At 45.6% G+C, this 22,472-nt stretch overlaps 1 protein-coding gene across 2 annotated transcripts in view; it reads right to left on the bottom strand.

Moving 5' to 3' along the window:
* The window catches only part of CSNK2A2 (casein kinase 2 alpha 2), an 87,663-nt gene that overhangs the window by 34,770 nt on the left and 30,421 nt on the right, over positions 1 to 22,472 (bottom strand). For both annotated transcript variants that reach the window (XM_061593685.1, XM_061593684.1), the window contains exons 3-4: positions 17,691 to 17,792; positions 17,282 to 17,332 (exon numbers count right to left, since the gene is read on the bottom strand). In XM_061593685.1, the coding sequence (XP_061449669.1) occupies positions 17,282 to 17,332; positions 17,691 to 17,792 (153 nt within the window). The remainder of the gene's footprint in view (positions 1 to 17,281; positions 17,333 to 17,690; positions 17,793 to 22,472) is intronic.

Below are 22,472 nucleotides of genomic sequence, written 5' to 3'. Positions count from 1 at the left end.
AAACCACAATAGAATGATCATCTGGGGGAAAAGGCAGTGGCAGGGTTTCCTCCGGTGCTGCTGGGTCTAGCCACAGGAAGCCCTGGGGAGCATGCCTGTTGCTGGGTGGGAAGGAGATGCATCTGAGTGGCAGCAACTGAAGTGGTAAGCGCTGGGTGAGAACAAAGGCACGGCTTGCAGAAGCGCAGGAAAACTTTTAAACCACCATTTCCTGCTGCTGGAGCTGCTGCCTTATCTGAGCAGCCAGGAGAGGGCTGGAAGGTGGCAGCCATAAGGAGAAAAAGAGGTACAGCTGACAAAAGGCACAAAAAGGAGGTCCCGAGTAGCCGCTGGAGGTGGAAGGACACTCAGTCACCTTTGAAATGGCACGCGTGCCTCAGGAAATCTTACATAAGAACAAAGTGACTAGGGACTGAAAAATAAGATTTTGCTCTAGTGATTAAATGGGGCAAAGGATTCAAGACCACTCCCAGGACATAAAAAGGGGCTTCTGGTAGGTACAGGCAAGGGGAAAGCCAAGCACACTCCCAGTAGAAGAGAATGACTCCACAAGGTTAAGGGGGGGGGGTAGAATGGAAATTTTTTTTTTCAAAAAAATCAATATGTCTAAGTAAAACTCAAGCATGAAGGGGGATGAAAGAAAAACAGTTTAGAACTCACACAGTAGATGTGGGAGCCAGGACTGAGAGATTCGCCTTGGACAAGGGACAGGAATTGAACTGGGCTCTGCAAGCCAGCAACACCTAACTACTTCTTCAAAGCTTTAGTGAATTTCCTGTCCTTGGACACCAGACTGCAGACTAACCCATGTGATGGACTGGCATCCAGGGAAAATGGATTATCTATAGAGCTCAAGCACTGTGGGTTTATTTTTAAAAAGGGAAATGCCCTGTAGCTATTATGATCAGATTCTAATTCAAGAGATGTCCATGTCTACATCTGGATCTCCTCGTATTATCTGAATAGTTATATCAAAGTATATCTGAAGGAGTGGTATTCCAAAGCCCCTTTTCCCCATCTTAGATACATTAGCCTTGCCCATGCTTGAGTGCTTGCCTCCATTAATGAAGTTATTGAGAAGTTTCTGCCACTTGCTAACTGTTTCCTTACTGATTCAAATTGGGAGTACTTGGAACAGAAAAAGGAGCTTAGGCAGGACTTGCACTTTTTCAGATGCCTTAGTTCTTTTGGCACAATTACTCCCAAGTACTTAAAACCACTTGGTCTGAGCTCCAGACCAAACCACTCTTTCAACTATGTCTGTTCAGGAAAACCAACACAGCATCTTGGATTTAGAATAGTTCACCTCTAATCCTGTAGCTTCTTTGAATTTCAGCAATATTCTTTGCAAACTAACAAGTGCATTCAACAGGTTACCCAACATTATGTGACACTCACAAACATATTCACAACATGCATTTTGTTGTCAACTTTTACGCTCTTTATTGTTTCTTCCCCTCTGATAGCATTCACTAAAGTTTCCATAAACTAGAATAAATAAAATGGAGGATAGAGGGCACCCCTGTCTAGTTCCTCTATTTAATGGGAATAGCAGCAAATCAATACAATTCACTCTCACCTTTACTCAAGCTTCAGCATATATCTGTCAAATGATATGGAGGTAATCAGGGCCAAAGTTAAGAGTTTTGAGTAGCTCCAATAAAAACGTGCATTCCATTTTGTCAAAGGCCTTGAAAATACATAATGAAACTAAGAGGATGTCCGCTGTTATTACTCCTGTGGATCAGATTCAGCACTTTATAAACAGAGTCTGAAACTTGCCTCTTTGGCATGAATCCTTTTTGACATGTGCATTTTTTTTCCGATAAAAAGGTTCAGTCGAGCTGCAAATACAGTCAAAATGATCTTAGTGTCCTGACTGATCATCGCAATCAGACAGTAAGAACCTTCTAAGCTGGGTTCTTTACCGAGCTTTGCTACAACTATGAGGCCAGCCTCCTTCCAGTATGGTGGTATGCTGCCTCCTTGCAGGATATCATTAAACAAAATTGTCAATTGAGGTGCCAATATACCCACAAAACCCTTATACAATTCACATCCAAATCCATCCACTCCAGGTGTTTATCCTCTTTTAGGTTTTTAAATTACACCTCTTATTTCTAGTTCAGTAATTGGCATTTCTGGGAAATCTCTATGTTGTAGCCTCAATGGTTTAAAGCCATGTTTTAGGTAACCAGCTTTCAATTTTGGGATGGCAAATCTGAGTCATACAAGTCTTTACAGAAAGATGTGAATGATTTATTTATGTTATTCAAATCAAACAGATTCACTGTTATCATTTTCAATGCAAACACTTCTGTTACGATCTTTCTTCAGCCAGCAGTTGGAAGCATTTATTCCCATAGTATTTACTATTTGTTAGAGCCATAACTGCACTAATACAGTCAAAATCTAGAGCTTGAAGCTCTATACATTTACATTTCTAGACAAGATATTACTTGATTTAATTGCAATCTAGCCTGTATTCGTTGCTGCTTTAAAACAGTACTCTGCAGAGCCCCCTAAGAATCGCTTTCAACGTATCCCATATCCTGGCCTAAACTCCACCAGGAATCTCCATGAAGGAGCACACCTCACACCAAACTAGAACATGGTCAGAGACTAACAGTTCCCTATATTAGCATCTAGCACTTTCTCCTAGAGTGCTCCAGGTCCCAGTATGCAATCAATACAGGAGTACATACTGCAGCATGGGAAAAAGTAAGTCCCTGGTAGAGGGATTTCTCTGCCTCCAGGGGTCAACAAGGTCAAAGTCCTCAAACAAGTTTCAGAGTTCCAAGGATTCATGACTCTCCTGGGCAAACTTTTTACTTCTATCTAAAGTGTCATCCAGTAAGAGATTCAAATCCCCTCCAAGAATTATTTCACCACATTTAAAGGTTTCTAGAATTTCAAGTGTTTCTCTCAAAAAGAACATTGCCTGACAGTGGAACAGTAGGTGGAGGCAAGGTCAATTGCTTTCCCTTTACTGACACCTTTATAAATACATATCACAGATCACTACACACATCAGAGACAATCAAGGGACACTTTTTCGCTAACAGTATTTCTACTCCCCTAGTTTTAGAAGAGCCAAAGTCATGGAATTGACCCCCAACAAGGAACGTTTTATAACATTGACGTCTGCAGCTTTCTTGTGGGGTTTTTGTAGAAACATCACATCTGGGAATTCAGTTTTCTGCAGGTGTGCTATTCTGGCTTAGTTGCAGTTCCTAATTTTTTTATATTTAATATTAACAATTCAAAATAGTTTTTAGACATCATTACTTTGTGGATTTTGTTTACGAAAAAAACCAAAGAGATCAAACAGTAGTCACTGTTACTAGTTACTAAAAGACATGAAACAATAAGACTTTCAAATTCCTCCCCCCTTTACTGGGTGTGGAGTCATTCTCTTAACGAATGCTCCAAGTGGGACAGAAATCCTCTACAAGCCAGAAAACTAGGGGCAGACAACATAGGTACAGAAAAGGAATATCTCCTTCCCCTTTAAATAAAGATAGTGAGTTGATGAAAAAACACACAATAACTGCTTAAAAGAGAATGAACTGTAATAATCAACGACAGTAGTTTTCAATATTTGTATGAGTCTTAGAGCTCACACAAAATCAGGAAAATATTACTCTAAACAGAGCCAGATCATTGCAGTTTAGTCTTTGTCTTCTAGATAGTTGTCAGTCAAAACACTGACTTTCACTCCTGCCTTTCTGTTGATTCCTATCTGCCCTTGTTTTTCTTGTTATTCATTTGCTTATGCTGTTCACTGCCAGGGACTCCACTTTTATCTCCATCACCTCTTTCAGGCTCCTCCATTTGCAGGTCAAGATCTAAAGTAAAGGTAAAGGTGTCCCCGCACTTGAAGTGCGAGTCGTTTCCGACTCTTAGAGTGACGTCTTGTGACGTTTACTAGGCAGACCATATATATGGGGTGGAATTGCCAGTTCCTTCCCCGGCCTTTCTTTACCCTCCAGCATATGCCTGGTACTCATTTTACCGACCACGGATGGATGGAAGGCTGATTGGACGTCGACCCCTTTTACCGGAGATTCGACTTCCTCCTTCCATTGGAATCGAACTCCAGCCGTGAGCAGAGCTTTGGCTGCGTTACTGCCGCTTACCACTCTGCGCCATGGTCAAGATCTAAGGAAGTTAAAAAGAGTCCTTGCCTCTTTCCAATTTGAAGCTGACAAATACTTGCCTTTGACCTTAGCCACTCTATGGCAGACCTGCTTCTTGCAGCATGTCAGTAATGGGTTTGAATAGTTTTCTCCTTTGTAGAATCACTGGACATATGCCTTGGTAAACCTGGATTAACTCATGATATTTTACAACTCTAGAGATTTCTCAGCACTTTATAAACAACTTCCTTTACTTTGTATTTGTCAAACCTAATGATCAGGTCTTTTGAGTTCCCACTGTTTAGATTCCTCAGTCCTGGTGCTCTATAGACCCCCTCAAAATTAATCAGGGCTAAGGCATAATCGATTCCTAAGACCTTTAGCCATTGAATTATTAAGGCTATGGGGTCACCCCCTTCCTCAAATTCAGGGATTCCCCTTACCTGAATATTGGCCTGGAGCACATTATTTTGCTGTTCCTCCATTTTTAAATGTAGCTTGTTAGTTGTCATTTTAACTTTCAAATCACAGTTAGGTTTTTCATCCCTAGTTCAAAGGCTTCATTTGCCTTTTGAGCTGTGTTATTTGTGCATTATTCAATGGGGGCAGAGCTGCCATCACATCCTCTGCTAACATTTTTCACATAAGGTGAAATTGTGTTCCTGAGTCTCCCTCTCCTGACAGGTTGCTTGTCAATTTCATGACCTTACTACTGCAAGTCCCGCCAGGAGCCATGTCAGTTTCTTTGCTAGAGAGTAAAGACCTGTCTGATCCCCGCTTAGGGGTTTAACTATGCTTTTTTGTGGTTTTCAATGTTCTGCTAGAGATAGATTTTATCTCCAGCTTGTTCCCAACAAGCTACTGTTTTGATCTTTAAAAGTCACCACACGTGGAAAAATCAGTTGTAACTGCACTCTACTAATGGGTGCATGTAAATAGGAGAATACATCAGAAAGAGCTGAAATTAAATGTCTAAAACTCATTTTCAGGCTTCAGTGCCTATACTTGAAGCTTTCATTGCGGCTCTCTCAGAAGTTGAGAAAGTGGGTAACTGGCACTTAAGACATATTCAGTCCTGGATGTCTAAAACTTTTTTATACTTTATAAGACTTTTTATTCCCTTGCAAACCACCTTTGACCAGAGGTCCCAATATTAGCAGCAACAGATTGAATTGCATAGGGCCCCATGCCAAACCAGATTTTAGATCATCACAACGTACACATAGCATCTTCCAGCTATTCCCGGTATTCTGACATCTGAGAATTGCTATGATGTCCAAGGCAGGATGGTGCATTCTCAAGCTCTGCAGGTTTATCATGAGTGGCAAGAGGCCATCTGCATGGTGCAATAAGGGAAAAGCCACATGCTCCTAGCAGGGGAGCAGAACAAGTTTATTTCCCGCATAACAGGGTCAGACAAAGGTGAGTCCCTCTAGTCCAGCATTATAATAATTTGCTAGCTAGGTGCTTCTGGAAACCCCACAAATAGAAAATAAAGGCAACAGTCTTCTCCCACATTCTCGCATTACCTCTGAACATGTGGAGAGGGGGCACTCCCAGTCTATAGCATGACCACTCCTTCCTTGGACCTAGAGAAACTGAGCAAGAAGAGGTGGTGGCTATCACCCTCTTCCTAGGCAAGTCGTTCAAGAGGGTGGTTGCTAGCCAACTGCAGAAACTCTTGGATGAACACTCTAGATCCACTTATGCCTAGCTTTTTGCACTGAAACCGCCTTGGTCGTCCTGTTTGACCACATTTTCCAGGGGAGAGAGAGACCACATGACCCTGTTCATTCTCCTGGAACTCGAAGCAGCTTTCAGTACTATTGAGCATGGGATCTTTTGGTAGAGGCCCTGTGAGCTGGATGTGGGCAGTACTGCTCTTTCGTGGTTCTGCTATGCTTGGGTGATCATCTCTGCTTAACTCAGCGGCATTTATGCTTTTGGTTCCATAGCATTATCTCTGATTTCCCCACAGTTGAATAATTCTATGTGACAGCCAAGGGATGCCGTCTGGGGATTTAAGACTGTAGTGCCATCAGCATGTCGATCACACCCAACTTTTATTTCTCTTTTTCACCAGTAGAAGGGCTGAATCAGTGCCCAGCTGCAGTAATGGACTGGATGAGGGCCAATAAAAGAAGGCTCAAAGCAGGCAAGACGGAAGTGCTGTTAGCAGGTGGTTCATCTGCTCAGGAGCGTGGTGTTCCAAGTTCTTCTAGAGGGAGATGCATTCTTCTTAATTTGTGTGTGCTCACTGATCCACCATTTTCAACGAGAGGCACGTGGCCTCTGTAGCTCAGATCAGCTTAGATAGCAACACCGTAGATGAGCCGTAGGATTTCACGTCATCATCTCCAATTAGTTAGCACTCACCCCCAGCAGCAACAGAGGGAGAAGCTTGGATCGTTTACCCAGGTAGGAAGTTAGTACACTTGGTAACAACTGCTGCTTGCTAGCCTCTACCTGCATTGCTCTTGCAGGACAGTCTGACACCACATTCTACTTCATCTTGTGGGATTGGTTTCGGTGGATGAGGTCTCAGAATGTGGACAAGGCGCTTGTAGCGGTTCAGCCAACAACATGTCTCTCAACCCCTGCCCATCATGGCTAATTAGAGTGAGCCAAGGGGGGTTAGCTGGATGGATCCAGGGAGTGGTGAGAGAGAGAGAATGTTCTGGCACCATGAGGAAGACAGTAGTGTGCCTGTTCCTAAAGAAGCCCTCCCTGGATGCCAAGGTACTTGACAACTACCAACCAGTCACATATACCACTTTGGGGTATGTGTGTGCTTGAGAGGGTAGTGGCTGTCTCTTGAAGGAAATGACTCCCTTCACCCATTTCAGTTTGGTTGCAGGCCCAGTTTTGGAATGGAATCTGCTGTCCTGGCTCTCAACTAGAGAAGCAGACTCAGGACTCCAAGACTGGACTTTGCAGAGCTTTATTCCAGAGGTCAGCACAGGAGTGAAGCATCAAAGCATACTAGGCAGGAATCAGGATACAGAACACCAGCAGGTGAAACTAGGCTGTGGAAGCAACAGAGAATTGTTGCAACAAAGCTCTCACCCCAAGATACTCCAAATAGAAGAGTGGAGAATGAGCACTTTACTTGCATGAGCTAAATCTAGCACTTTCCAATCTTTGAAGTAAGGCAGGGACTTCTGCTGGGAAAAGAGGTTAATTTCTCAAGTTGTAACTGTCTTTTCTCTCACCTGCATGACCTTGGAGAAACTGTCAGTTCTGAGTCTGCAAGAGATTCCCCTTTCTTATCTCTCAGGAATTGTCCAGCAGCTTCATTAAAGCTTGGCTGCTGACCGAATAAGTCTGGGCTAGGTACCAACAATGAGGGTAAACTACATTCCTCCCTTTCTGCTGCAAACAAGTGGGGGGATGCTGAAACTTTCCTCAGCAGAGACACTAACACTTGACACCAGGCTGACAGGGGTCTCAGGAAGCATCTCCTCCAGTCTCACCAGACCCTCCCCCAACATCTGCAACCTCCTCCCCATTCTTCCAATCCTGCCAAAGGTTCTCCATGGGGCCCATGACATCATCCTTGGTTATCCTTGTGGATGACCTTCTTTGGGAGAGGGACAGGAGGAAGGCTCTGGCTTAAACTCTTGAGTTGGGGGCACTGAGTTGTAGTGATTCCACTTCTACCTACTATTTCATTCTATCCTCACTACTATTTAATATTTATATAAAGCCACTGGCAGCAGTCATTAGGAAATATGGGGCACGGTGTATGCTGATGACACCCAGGCTCTATTTCTCCACAACATCTAAATCAGGATAGGATGTACAGTTTTAAACCAGTGCCTGGATGCAATGGTGGGCTGGGTGAGGGCCAACAAACTGAGATTGAATCCTGGTAAGATGAAGACTTTGTGGGTGAGCAACTCCCAGGTTTTGGAGTTGGAGAGTTCACCAGTTCTGGACAGTGTTGCACTTCCTCTGAAGGAACAAGTCCATAGTTTGGGGGTGCTCCTAGGTCAATCTCTGAAACCAGAAGCTTTTGTGGCATGGAGCACCTATCAGTTTAGGTTAGTACACTGACTACACCCTTGCCTGGATAGGGAAAGCATAGCTACTGTGATTCACGTGTTGGTAACTTCACAATTAGACTACTGTAATGTGCTCTATGTGGGTCTTCCCTTGGGATTGATCTGGAAGCTGCAACTGGTGCAGAATGCCAGGTTGTTGAGTAGAGCAAACGTTATACCCATGCTGAGCAAACTGCATTAACTGTCCATCAGCTACCAGGTCACATTCAAGGTCTTGTTGTTAACACTTGTAACATTATCAACTCAGAACTAGGTTACCTGAAAGATGGCCTGCTGTCCTTGTATAGACCTGCAAGATCACTTAGACCACCTGGGGAAATACTACTTGTGGCACCACACCCTACAGCAGAGCACAGGGCAGTGTCCCCAAAACAAGCATTTTCTACTGTTGCCCCTATACAGTAGAATGCCCTTCCTTGTGCCATATGTGAAGCAGCAACTAACAGTTGCTTCAGAAGTCTTGTGAACACACCTTTTTGCCCAGGCTTTCCTTGACCCGTAAAATTGGACCTTGTTTTACACATGGTTAAATCTTCTGAATTTGTTTTATATGGTTTTTATGAACTTTTGTGTGTCTTTATATTGCCACTGTACTGGTTTTTTGTTGTGTTTTTGTTTTAATACAATATAGATTGTACATCGCTTAGAGAGTTTTGAAATATTAAGTGATTTTTGAAATATAAATGCTCACAAATGAATAAATAAATAAATATTTGACTCAGTTCTTCAGACACCCCCTCAGGCGTGGATATCTGTCCAACATCTTCCTAAGTGAAGGCAGATGCAAAGAATTCATTCAGTTTCTCTATAAAATCCCAATCCTCCTTCAGTAATCCTTTCATAACTTTGTTATCTAATAATGGCCTCCATGGCTGATATTATATTTTGGATAGGGTTAGAAGGCCTTTGTATTTTAAAGAGAGCCTGCTTACCTTCCTTGATTCTACTCAGTAACCATGGTGGCATCCTCTTTAACTTTAGCATATGTTCTAGCTAAACTTTTATCATCATGGTTTTTTACAACTTCCAAGTGTCTTGAAGAGATCTGATCCACCTCCCTTTCAATTTGAGGTTAAAAATTCTTTCATTGAAAAAATGGAAGCCTTTTCTTACAATAAACTTCTCTCTGATGTTGGCAGTGGAGGACATTCTTCGTAAGGATGATGCTTCCCACTAGATTGACAGGCAGGGTTCAGAATTCTTTGCCTCCTCTTCCAGGGAGGAATCATCCTGCCCCTCCAGTTTGACTGACAGAGCCAGAACCATTCCTCCACCCCTTGTCAACAAAGAACATATTCCTCTCGCCCCATGGGCTGGAAAAGTATACAACAGGAAACTTATGCCCCAGAGGAAATAAACAAACATCCAATCCAACATGAATACGTACAGTAGAAAACATGACAAAACATCCTAAAGAAACTAACAATGTGGGACGGAGGCAGAAGCCCTAGTACCACCCCCTCCTAAAACTCAGCAGAGGATCAGAGATGTGTCAGCAGAAGGAGAGGCAGGGAGGCAGTGAGAATGTCTCCACTGCCAACATCCAACAGAAGTTTACGGTAAGAAAAAGCTTCCATTTTTACCTGTTGGCAGTGGATGATATTCTTCATAAGGATGTATCAGAGCAGTTCCTTCGCCCCTGGGTGGGCTTCCTCTGCCCCCCCTCTATGGCTGAATGACCTTCTGGAGAACCTTGCTACCAAATGCCGCATCAGCTGATGAAAAACTATCTATCTTGTATTGTTTCACAAAAGTGTGCGGTGTAGCCCAGGTAGTGGCCCTGCAAATGTCTAAAATAGGGAAACTGCGCTTAAATGCAGCACAAGCTGCCACCCCCATAACTGAGTGCGCTGTGAGACCACCAGGGGGTTCCTTGCCCAATGCAGAATATGCTTGGGAAATTGCTGAACGCAGCCAGCAAGAAATGGAACAGGAAGACACCTTTCCCTTAGAGGGTCCCGAAAAGGCCACAAACAGATTCAGGAACGGCGAAATTCAAAGGTGCAGTCCAAATAGAATCTCAGGGCACGTTTTACGTCCAATGAATGCCACCGTCTCTCTTGAAAACAGGAAGGACTTGGACAAAAAGAGGGAAGGATTACTTCCTGTGATCTGTGGAAAGCCGAATTAACCCTGGCCAAGAAAGATGGATCCGGACGTAGAACCACCTTATCTTGGTGAAATATACACAACTGTGGATCAGCTGACAAACCCCCCAGTTCTGAAACCTGCCTAGCAGAGGTGACAGCCACCAGAAAGACTGTCTTGTAAGTAAAGGTGTTCAAGGAGCAAGGAGCCATTGGTTCAAAGGGGGCCCCTGCGAGGGCTATCAGGACCCAATTTAGGTTCCATGTTGGAAAATGATGTACTACCTGAGGGGAAATAAGTACCACCCATTTGATGAATCTTTTATAAAGCGGGTGAGAAGACAAAGTATTCCCACACAGACTCAAGAAGATACTACTCAGGGCAGCCCCGTCTCTTGATGGCACTCGCGCTGAGGCCCTTGTCAACCCCAACTTGCAGGAAGGCTAGAAGGTCAGACACCTCCCGTGACAAGGAATCGACTTGTTCCTTAGAGCACCATGCCAAAAAGGCTCTCCAGGTAGAACAATACACCCTATTTGTGGATGACAGTCTGGTTGACAGTAACATGTCCAAGACTTTGCCTGAGAACCCTTGCTGGGTTAACCAGAGCCGTTCAGCACCCAGGCTGTCAGCCAGAAGAGCCACAGGTTGAGGTGTACCATGTGTCCCTGAACTAACAGATCTGGAAAGGTTGGCAGATGGTTCTCCATCCGCCAGATGGAGGTTGGGAAACCACGGTCTCCGAGGCCAGTAAGGGGCTACTAGGACCACCATCGCCCTGTTCTGGACAACCCTCTGTAGTGTTCGTTGTATCAGCCCAAAGGGAGGAAATGCGTAGAGATGGCCTGGTGGCCAGGGAGACTCGAGCACATCCGTCCCCTAGGTGGCTGGACAGGGGAGACGAGACAGAAACACTGGTAAATGAGCACTGGCAGATGAGGTGAACAAGTCTGCTTTCAGTGTGCCGAAACGTTCCCCAATCATCTTGAACACCCTTGGGTTCAACTGCCACTCTGCCTCCCTTATGGCTGTCCGACTCAGCCAATCCGCTGTAATGTTCTCCAGGCCTGCCAGATGTTCGGCCCTCAGAGATTGTAAGTTCTGCTCCACCCAGCGAAGGAGGCTGTTGGCCTCTGAGATCAGGGTTGCCGACCTGGTTCCCCCTTGTTTGTTCACATATGCTTTGGCACACACGTTGTAGGTGCGGACCAAAAGGTGGGCGCCCCTGACCTCCGATGCCAAGGCCCTCAACGTCAGGAGTATCGCCCTTAGCTCTAGAACACTGGTGCTGAGCTAAGACTCTGCCTCTGGCCATGTTCCCTGTACCACTCTTCGACCCAGATGGGCTCCCCAGCTGTAAAGACTTGCGTCCATGGTCCAGGCATTGAGGCTCCTCCAAGGTCCCCCTTCTGTTAGTCTCTGAGGTGCTAACCACCACTTCAACTCTTGCTTCAGGCGGTCTGGAACCTCCAGGAGTACATGTTGACGGACCATTATCTGGTCCTGAAAGGGTAACAGAAGATATAGAAGGCTTCGTGAGTGGAATTGAGCCCAGTGGACAAGGTTGAAGGCTGAGACAAGGAGACCCTGCAGTCTTCCCAAGGACATCAAATCCATCCATGCCAAAGACCTTAGCTGAATCACTGCTGTGATAATCTTCTCGACCCTCTCTGTAGAGAGAGAGAGAGATCCGGAATGCGCTGGTATCAATCTGGACCCCCAGACGAACAATACTTTGAGTCGGGTTCAGAGAGCCTTTTTCCCTGTTCACAATGAACCCCAGACTCTGAAGGCAGAACAGGGTTAGGCATCCTGGGAATGACTTCGCACCAGAATGTTGTCTAGATAAGGGTGAAGGCGGACTCCTTCTTTCCAGAGAAAGGCCACTAGGGCCACTAACACTTTTGTGAAAACCCTCGGTGCTGAGGAGAGACCGAAGGGAATGCTGCCCGTCATAGCAGAACCTGAGGAACTGACAATGAGGCCTTTGTATGGGTATGTGAAGGTAAGCCTTGGACAGGTCGATAGAGGACATCCAGTCTCCCCTCTTTAGTGCTGCCACGATTGACCTCAGAATCTCCATCTTGAATAGCTTTTTGGCTACCCTGGAATGTAGCCATTTGAGGTCTAGGATAGCCCTGATACTGCCATTTTTCTTCTAGACCAAGAAAAAGATGGAATAGACCCCATATCTCCTCTCCAAAGGAGGGACCTCCTCTATGGCTTGAATGTCGATAAAATGTTTTATGGCCTGTATGTAATTGTTGTGCTTGCCAGGGTCCCCAGAATGTGGAGTGGGGACAAAGAGGTTGTGTGGCCTGTTGGTAAACTCTACGGCATACCCGTGAGTGACTGTGTCCAAAACCCACCAGTCTGAGGTCACCTCCCTCCATATATGGGAGAATTGTAACAGGCAAGCCCCCACCGGGGAGCCCAGAGGGTCATACTGAAGGAGCCTTCTTGGCCGATTTGGGAAATTTTGTAGAGCAGGAAGAGGATTCTCCTCCTCTGGCTGGGAGATGGCTGTCTCCCCTTCCTTGTTGGTCCCAATGTGGCTTAAATGAAGAAAATCCCCTAGGTTGGGAAAATTGGCGATAGGGATGAAAAAACTGTGTCTGGTGTCCTTTATGCTCATCTTTCTTAACAGATGGTGGGGCCTATCTCTTGTCCCTTGTCTCAACCAAATGTGCTTGCAAGGCTTGCCGAACAGTTTGTCACCCGAAAAAGGCATACTCACACGTTTCATTTGTGAGGCAGCATCTACCTCCCACTGGTGGAGCCAAATATTATGCCTAGCCACCATAGAGCAGGCATCAAACTGGAGAGCATCCTGCATGGCGTCTGCTGCCAGGGCAGAAGCGTGAGATATCTTTTTAAGTATATCCTTAACCGGCTTAGGTACATCCTCATGTGATCCCAACTCCTCTGTCCACATAAACACAGCTCTAGAAAACAAGGATGCCATGGCAGAGGCCCTAAAGGCCACTGCGTCCGCTTCAAAGCTACGTCTCAAAGAGGTTTCTACTCTCTTATCACAAGCGTCCTTGGGACCTGCCTCCCCTTCAGAAGGGAGGACCGCGGACGATGCCAGAGCAGCAACAGGAGGGTTCACTGTCAGGACCTGTAACTGTTGCATCACCTTATCACCAAAGGTACAATGCTTCTTTATGACATTAGAAGTCATTTCCCCCTTATAAGGGTGTACCCATTCCGCTTTCCACGATGCATCAAAGGAACATGGGAAGGGAACAAAAATCGGTTTGGCTTGAGTCAAAGGAAAAGCTTTCCTAGCTCCCACCAAGTTAGTATCCACTGTCTCCTGTGGAGAAACCTCCTCGGCCAACAGTTGTAGGGCCCTACAGGCCTTAACCAACAGTGGCTGGAAGACTTCTTAATTAAACAGTCTAGGCTGATTGAAGAATCTCCAATTCTTCCTCTGATTGCTCTCCCTCCTCCTGGATGGTTGTATGATTATCAACCTCAGGATCGGAAACCCTTTCCTCAGCAGCTGTGTGTTGTGCAGGAGGAGTGTCCACTCTGTCTTGCTGAGAATGAGCTACCACCGCTGCTTCAGTAGCTGATGTAGAAGCCAGTATATAGTTATTTGTCTGTGAACTGGTCAGTGTTGCCCCCTCCTGTCTATACCTTTTGGGTGAAGGGCCCCCAGAGGGTGGACTGTGTGAAGGGGAAGGAGATCTCACAGAACTGGTAGAGGAAGAAGCTCTGCAGAATCTCCTTCTCTTGTGATGCTTAGAGTAGGTTTTGTGTCTATGTTTGGATCTGTACCTGTCTTTGTCTGCAGGCCTTTGGTATTCAGAAATGCCAGCTGCCCTCATGGAGCCCTGGATCTCAGAGGATATGCAGGAGCACATCCAGGATAGAAACCTAGGGAAATCCCTCTCAGCAGGAAGGGCAGGTGGTGGCGTGTGTGGGGGAGAAGCGCAGGCTGCCTCACTGAGTGGGGGGGAAATCGCAGAACGCTGATTCACTACACTGGGGAGGGATATGCTAGAACCAGAAATTCCCCCCCCTATGGCCACATTGCTGGCGCATAGCAGAACTGACTGAAGAAGACATGGTACAGTTCCCAGTTTCCCCAGTGACCAATCACAGATTGATAATTGTAGGATTGGGGGAAAATAAGCACACTCCACTCAGGAAAAATGAGGGAGTCTGCCCCTAGTACTTTGATTACTAAACAAACAGAAGAATTCGCTGGGTTCCAAAGGTTGTGAAAAATCTGTCTCTGCTATGAGTATACCAGGCTGAGGGGCAAACAGATGAATCTGCAGAGTTTCCATCAGGTGCGGAAAAATCTGTGCCCTCTATGAGTTAGCCAGACTGAGAGAGAGAGGGCGGCCGCCACCACTAGAACATCTCAAGCACGTTACTGCCAAAACAAAATGGCGTTCCCGCCTTTTCCTCAGAACGCTCAAATGAAGTGAGGCATGAAGCTGCCAGTCAGGAAGCTAACTATAAGCGGCCACAACCGCCAGAGCGAGTGCTCTAACTGAAGCCTCTTTTAGCATTCCGATTAGAAAGTCTGAGGAAAGCTATCCAAAAGTGGCCACAACCGCCAGAGCGAGTGCTCTACTGGAAGCCTTTGTGTTGGGTTCCACGTACGAAGCCTGAGGGAAGACTATCTGAAAGCGGCCGCAACCGCCAGAGCGAGTGCTCTATGAAGCCAGGAGCTCCAATTACCAAGGCAGTTTGCCCAATCACCCCTGAATGGGTGGCGGACAGGCAGATATCTCTCTCTGCCTCAGGCACTACCAGTAGATCAAAAATAAAATGCTAAACATAACACAAAAACAAACACACACACACAACCAAGGGGAAAAGGGAAGAAAGAAACAAACTCACAACAGGAAAAGAAGGTCTAAAGAAGTTTAGACGACTGTAATACCCTACTGTTCACGACCGCAGGAAGGGTCGAACTGGAGCGGCAGGACGACTCCTCCCCCTGGAAGAAGAGGCAAAGAATTCTGGACCCAGCCTGTCAATCCAGTGGGAGGCGTCATCCTTACGAAGAATATCCTCCACTGCCAACTGGTAAATCAAATCAAATAGGATCACAATGGAATTTCTGGGCAATTTTCCACATATATATTTTATGTTGAATTCAACAGCACCATAGTCACTGTTCCAGAGTGCTTCAACATCACTTACATTTCACACCAGGATAAATCACTCTAGTTGGTTCCGTAACCAACTGTTCAAGGCACTGGCATTGACAGGAAAGAGGTTGAAGTTGACCATTACTACAATACTTCCCTCTTTGGCTGTCTTCCTGATTTTTTTTCTCCACCTCAAGATCACCATCAGAATTTTGTCCAAGGGGGCACAGAATATCCCAGTACTATACTACTTTGGGGGCCTGTATTTCCACCCTTAGCTTTTTAGGAGTTAGGTGGAATAGTTTGCTCCTTTAAGTTTGCTATTTTATTACTCTCTGTCCTCTGAGAGCAACATCACCACCAACCAACTTCCCCTATTCTTTCTATAGGATTTCACATCCAGTGGTAACTATCTCACAGATTCTCATTATCTTCGTCTTCTTTTTTAGCACCAATTTCCCCACACTGACAATTTTCTGATTTTGCTCTTCTCCAAAAGTTCTGTTTGTGTGTAGTTTTGATTCGTTGGCCCCTTTAAACAGCTGCCATGCTTCTATAGGTTCACTGTCAAGTTCTATCATCACATTTTGAGGACTTAGCATGGGGGGCATCTCCCCTGCCAGGCCTCTCTATTTGGCTCAGAAGGCAGCTTTGGGAAGACATGCCCACCCATGACCTGATGTCATCAGGTGTGGGACAGGTAAAGGAAGAGCTTCAAAGGAACAATCAGGAGCTTAAAGTGGGCTCCCAACTGTTCCTTTGCTCAAGGAGGGGGAAGCAGTTTACATTCAATGGAAACCTTTTCTCCCTCTCAGTACTGCTCTTTGAAGTTGCCCTGCATGGCTTCTTTCCACTTCTGATGTAGGAAGTGGAAAAGAACTGTGCAGGGAGGCTTTGAAAGCCCTTTGTGATCCTCCCTGCTCTTCTTCTTTGTTCCTCTGACATTAGGGGCGCAAAGGAGAAGGGGGGCTTTGAAAGCCCTGCTATCCCCACACTCTGCCTTTCAACCTTTTTTGTTGGAGGTTGAAAGGATCAAGATGGGACACTCTCTGCCAGCCTTTCCACGCTTTTCTTTAACTTCTGATGTTGCAGGTTGAAAGGGGGAGCACAGAGCGGGCTTTGCAAGACCTCTGATGTTGGGTTTTGACAAATGGGCAGGGCAACCCACCCATCAATCATGCGACATAATGACAACGTATGATTTACAGGTGGGTTGCTCCATGCACCCGTCAGAGCTGGCCCATGAGGTGGTTCCCAGCGACAAAGATCTAGCTGCCACAGCCAAAAAGGTTTTCTATGTCTAACCTAGAACATTTGCCCTAGGAGAGGCAAACCAAAAGCTCCTTATTTTCTTGACAGCTTTCCCAAAAAAAAATCTGTTTAAAAGGGGCTTTATAATCTTTCTAATGTTAAATGCTAGTAGCCTGGTTCTGGTGTGATTCAAATGGAGACTGTCCCTTTCATAAAGACTAGTGTCAAAATTTCCTGAAGCTTAACAAGTCTAGACACTTCCAGCTCTACTCGCATATCCACAGCTTTTTTCTCTGCAAAGATCAGGCACCACTTTCCCAATCACCAACACTACTGTAAACAGTGAACAGGGAGATTAGCATGGAATTAAATGCTGCAAGGCAACAGTTGCTATATTGAGACAGAGTAGCAAGGAAATGCAACTAACTTCTGTTGCACCACTCCCTTTGATACACCACAAAAGCCACACAGAAATACAGCTTGCTGTTTGCAGTTACTTTCTTACAAGCTGTCTAATTCATTCTTCCAAAAGAACAAATCTTTGTGTTTCATCAGACTCAACATTTCTTCTCCCAAGGTGTTCTGGTAAATCCACTCTGTATGGGAAAAAAGGAAGACTCACCTTGAAATCTGTATTATTGATGTATTCGAAGACTAGAGCTGGAGTCTTTGACTGCAAGAGAGAAATATTTATGGTATAACCACACCTTTCTATAACCGGCTTCTCCAATTATTTCAGGATTCTTCTGGACAATTCCATTTCTCGCCCCAAGACTCAAAAATAAGCCCTCCCTTATCTATCCAAAGAGAAGTAGGTTAAAGCATGTTTAAAAAACAAAAACTTAAGTCATTTGTGAACTATTCAGAAGCCAGAACAATAAAAATCCCAAACTGAGAACCACTCCACCTGTACTGTGCAGATCACTCCATCTGAACGGTAAAATCAGTGAGGAGCTCAACTTCTCACACATAAGCCACTTCTGAAGACAAGCCCACTAACTTCAATACCCCTGACACAAACTAGCACCTACCACTGGATCCTTGACAGTGTCAATCAGTTTAATGATGTTAGTTCCACCTCGCAAGTTCTCCAGAATCTTAACTTCTCGTTTTATCTTCTTTTTCTTCACTGGCTTAAATACACAAGAGAGATTAAAAGTGAGATTTCCTTCAACATTACTTTGCACTTCAACACACAAATGTGCATCCTTGGACAAAAGGCAAGCCCTGCCCCCGAAACCCCATTCATATCACCCACCAACTCTGCCCCCAACCTTCCCCATGTGGAGACAGACAGGCCTGAGGGGATTTTATTCACGTTCCCTCAAATGCAAGCACAACCCTTGGTATAACTGGGGAGTCCTGGATCACGTGAGCAAAAGCCTTGACACACCTTCCCAACTCAACATGGAGAAGGTCAGGGACAGTGGGGGAGGGGCAATTTCAGCCTGTGCATGTTCAGATTAATGCCTAAACACACCTCACAGAGGAAGTGGTTAGAACAGATCTTTGGCAGAAATGGCACTTCTAGACTGGGAGAGATAAACAAATAAGAAAAAAAAACCCTTGGTTAACAATTTTGCAGTAATACAGTTAATTTCCCCCCTCTTCATTAAATATGAAGGCCCTCTAATCAAGTGGAAAGTTTCATAGTAAGTGGCTGCAGCTAATTCACAAATATTCTGAATAAAGACATTCTCCTTGGGAAAGGGTATGTGGTAGAACACATCAAGGGGTGGTGTCCAATGCTAGTCCTACTCCGAGTGCATGGGCATTGACCAACTTAGGTTCATTAATTTCAATAGGTCTACTCAGAGCAAGACTGAGTTGGCTACAACCCAATGCCCCAGGTTCAATCCATGTTGTGTTCTGGTAGTGATTGGAGAGACTCCTGTCTGAAACCGTGGGTGACTGCAGCCAAGGACTCCATATAGAACTAGATGAACCAATGATCTGACTTGCTGCAAGACAGCTTCCTGTGTTTCCATTAAAGACTAGCAAAGAGAAGCATCAGATCCAGACCTCTCTGTATCTCTTAAAAGGAAACTGTCCCATTCAGCAGTCTGTGTCTTGGCAAACTGTGAGGTGGAGAAAGATGAGGATGTACCAGCAGAAACAGAAGAGAGGAAAGCCTTCTTTCTTAAAGGCCAAAGAGAAGCAACATAGACCATACATTTAGATTGTTTTGTCTGCTCAGAACTTGGAGACAAAGAAAGATTGTGGTCTCATTCCCTTATCCCTCAGCATCCCACAGGACTGCATCTCCAAGAAAATGACCACTAAAAGGAGATGCAAGCAGGTTATATATTTGTCAGCAACAGCAGTTACCATTCTGGTACAAAGAAAACATGTATGGTTAATTTATATTGTGATGGGCCGCCAGGGGTTGCCAGTCCTGTGCTGGCCCCTGACCCCTTAGGTAGGCCCCAATCCATACTAGCAGGCCACACCCAGTCAATGACTCCTGAGGAGACCTCATTTGGACACTGCCTGGAGACCCCACCCATGGGATGGGTGATACTGGAGATGGAGCCCAGCTGTTGTGTCTTGGGCAGAAGGAAGGGAGGGGAGTCAGGGAAGACATAAAAGGCCTCAGAGAGAATGAAGGGGCAGAGGGAGCCCTGTGGAGACACGGAGGAAGCTGGGCAAGTTGGACCTCTGCTGAGGTTGAGGAAAGGTGGTCAGGCTGCTCCTCAAAGGCCTATTGGGTGTGGCTAAAGCAGGGATACCAGCCACCAAGGCTTACCTTATCCATTTATTTGGGTGAGAATGCCTTCAACTGCAATGAAAGTTATTTCCAAGCAAGTTTGCTTAGGATCACAGACATGCATAAAATGGTGATCAGCTCTCGGTTCTTGGAAAGAAAGTCAAATACAAGATTTTAGCCGGACCGTAGGGCAAACGTTTGAGACCTGGCAGCCCAAAGCGGCTCCCATGTGACCTCAAACAGCAAGGCAGGAGCAAGTGGTGGTAAGCAGCAAACAGCGCAGGCTAAGAAGGATAGTGCTGCATGAGAAGCTGAGGCTCCAATGTCTAGTTTCCCTCTGTTTAACACTGGTTAGGACCCATCTTGAGTACCACATCCAGTTCTGGACACTGCACTTTAAGAAGAATGCAGACAAACTGGAACAGGTTCAGAGGAGGGCAACAAAGATGATCAGGGGACTGGAAACCAAGCCCTATGAGGAGAGACTGAAAGAACTGGGCATGTTTAGCTTTGAGAAGAGAAGACTAACGGGAGATATGATTGCACTCTTCAAGTACATGAAAGGTTGTCACACAGAGGAGAGACGGGATCTCTTCTCGATCGTCCCAGAGTACAGGACACGGAATAATGGGCTCAAGTTGCAGGAAGCCAGATTTTGGCTGATCATCAGGAAAAAAATCTTGTTAGAGAGGTACGACAATGGAACCAATGACCTGGGTAGAGGCATTCAAGGGGCAGCAGGACAGCCACCTCTTGGGTATGTTTTAACTTGAATTCCTGCATTGAGCAAGGGGTTGGACTTGATAGCCTTATAGGCCCCTTACAACTCTACTATTCAATGATTTTAATGTAATGGATTTCACTGCCTTGTGGGTTGCCAGACCACCACTCCTCTGTCCTCATTGGTCCAGGAACCTCAAAAGTGACATCTGATTGCCTCACCTTGCTGCTACTCTAACCCTGGGAAAAATAATTTAAATTAAAACAGTGAGAAGCTCTCTAGAGCTTCATCTGGTGGTGCAATGCCGTGCTTCCTCATGTGTGCTGGCAGGCAGCCACACCAAGCCACGAGATGTGGAAAAATGGAAAACACCTTTCCTCAAAGGTTAAAAAAGTGGAGCAGTGGCAGCAGCTCGGAGGAGCAGTCAGTGGCCAGGCCAGGTTAGCAAGCAACCTTTCCCTAAAACCTGGTAACAACTCTGACCGTATCTGATCAGCATCCCCTCATCTGTGCCAAATTAGCTCCTGCTCAATCCTAACGAACTGTCTGTACTGCAAAGAAAAGAAAGAAGTGCTGAAGTTGGTTGACTGCCAAAGCGATCTGTACTTGAAATATTTATTATATAAAATCAAAATTCTCTGCAAAGAAAAGGTGAATTCTGTGACCTGGAAAATTAAGCAAATATATGCAAACGTATTCACTTAGCATGATTATTATTCTGCTAGTCAGTGGAAAGGCAGGAATTATGCAGGTAACTAAAGCTGTCAGTGAAAACTGAAAACCAATTCTTGCTACTCACTATATTTCTAAGATGCTCACTATTATCAGTCTAGTAAATAAGCCCACAAAAATTTCTATCCTGCTGTGGCCTGTCAGAGGAGGGACAGAGAGATCTGCAAATCTTTCCTAGGACTGGAAAGAGGTCGACTTGATTTCGATGTTGGGTGCCACAGGAGAGATACAGAGCACCCTGTCCCTCCTCTACCAGCCTGCTCATTTGCCTGGACGCAATTCCTTGCTGCCTACGGCTACAAGGCTAGTACTTAAATACAAAGCTGCTCTTTTTTAGAGTCAGTATCTCCAATGTCCCCATCCCCCATAAAACACTGTAGAGAAATAAAATGTATTCTTAGCACTTCTTGGTGTTCACTGCAGAGGATGCTGGAGAATCACCCTCTCCTGCCTGCTGTCAGCATCTCTTATTCAGAGGCATATTGCCTCTGAACATCTATTTATTTATTATTTATTACATTTATACCCCGCCTTTCTTTTCATGACAGCAACCCAAAGCGGCTTACATATGGTTCCCAGGCGGTCTCCCATCCAGGCACTGACCAGACCTGACCCTGCTTTGCTTCAGCAGGGAGCTGGCCTCATGTGCCTTCAGACCATAGTCTGGGACATCTAGCAATCATGGTGGATATGGCAGGCTTCTGGGAGGCAACTGGGTCAGGAAGTAGAAGCAGCTTTGAGTGGGTGGTGGGAGTGGCTTAGAAAGGCTGAGAGAACTTGAAATGCTATGCCTTTTTGTAGGCAGCAGCCATCTGTCCCATACCCATAATACACCCAGAGCTTGGAACTAACTCGTTAGAAATAACAAGTTACTTGTAATTTATTACTTTTTTGAGTAACGTGTGGGTAACTTCGTTACATTTTGCTTGTAACAGAACAAGTGGTAATTTCATTACTTTTCAGCTGCAACTGTAACGTTTCCACGTTACATTTGGATGTTACTTGGGGGGGAAGCAGGAGAAGTCTTCTGCTGTTGTGATTGGTAGACGAAAGACATGCCTCACAGTGGGCTTCTGCGCAGCTGGCTCTTTCTTGTGCTCTGTGTTAAGAGGCCACAAGGGAGGAGGTGGAAAGCCAGACGGTGTGGCGCGGAGAGAGAAAAAATGTGGACTGTGGTGAAGAAAGGAGTGGAGGGAGAGCCTGAAGGCAAGGAGGAAGGAGGAGGAAGCAGCAGCAGAATGGAGGTGAGGAGCTCTGTGTGTGTGTGTGTTAGGGTTACCAGACCTTTCGAGTTTTCAAGGACTCACTCTGGATGTCACTTTCCTCCCCCCCGCCTGCTAGCACACTGGCCCTACCACCCCCCTCTTGCTCCCTCCCTCCCTCCCAATTCCTATCCTTCTTCTGCCTCCAACTGGTTTCCTTCCTTGTCTCCGTTGCCTCTATTTCCGTCTGCCACCCCTTCTCCCGTCCCCTCAGTTTACTACTGTACTGTCTGCTTGAGAGCCTCCCTTCTGCCGCCACCTCCTCCTCTTCTCGTTCTCCTGCAGCCTCGCCTCTCCCTGCCCACACAGCAGACCAGAGACAACGTACTAGTCGCTCTCCCTCTTCGCCTGCTCCGCGCTCTCTACTCTTAGAGCCTCTTGTGCTCCCACT

Source organism: Rhineura floridana, chromosome 13, assembly GCF_030035675.1.
Source record: "Rhineura floridana isolate rRhiFlo1 chromosome 13, rRhiFlo1.hap2, whole genome shotgun sequence".
Taxonomy (NCBI): domain Eukaryota; kingdom Metazoa; phylum Chordata; class Lepidosauria; order Squamata; family Rhineuridae; genus Rhineura; species Rhineura floridana.
This window is presented reverse-complemented; position numbering and strand designations above follow the sequence as displayed.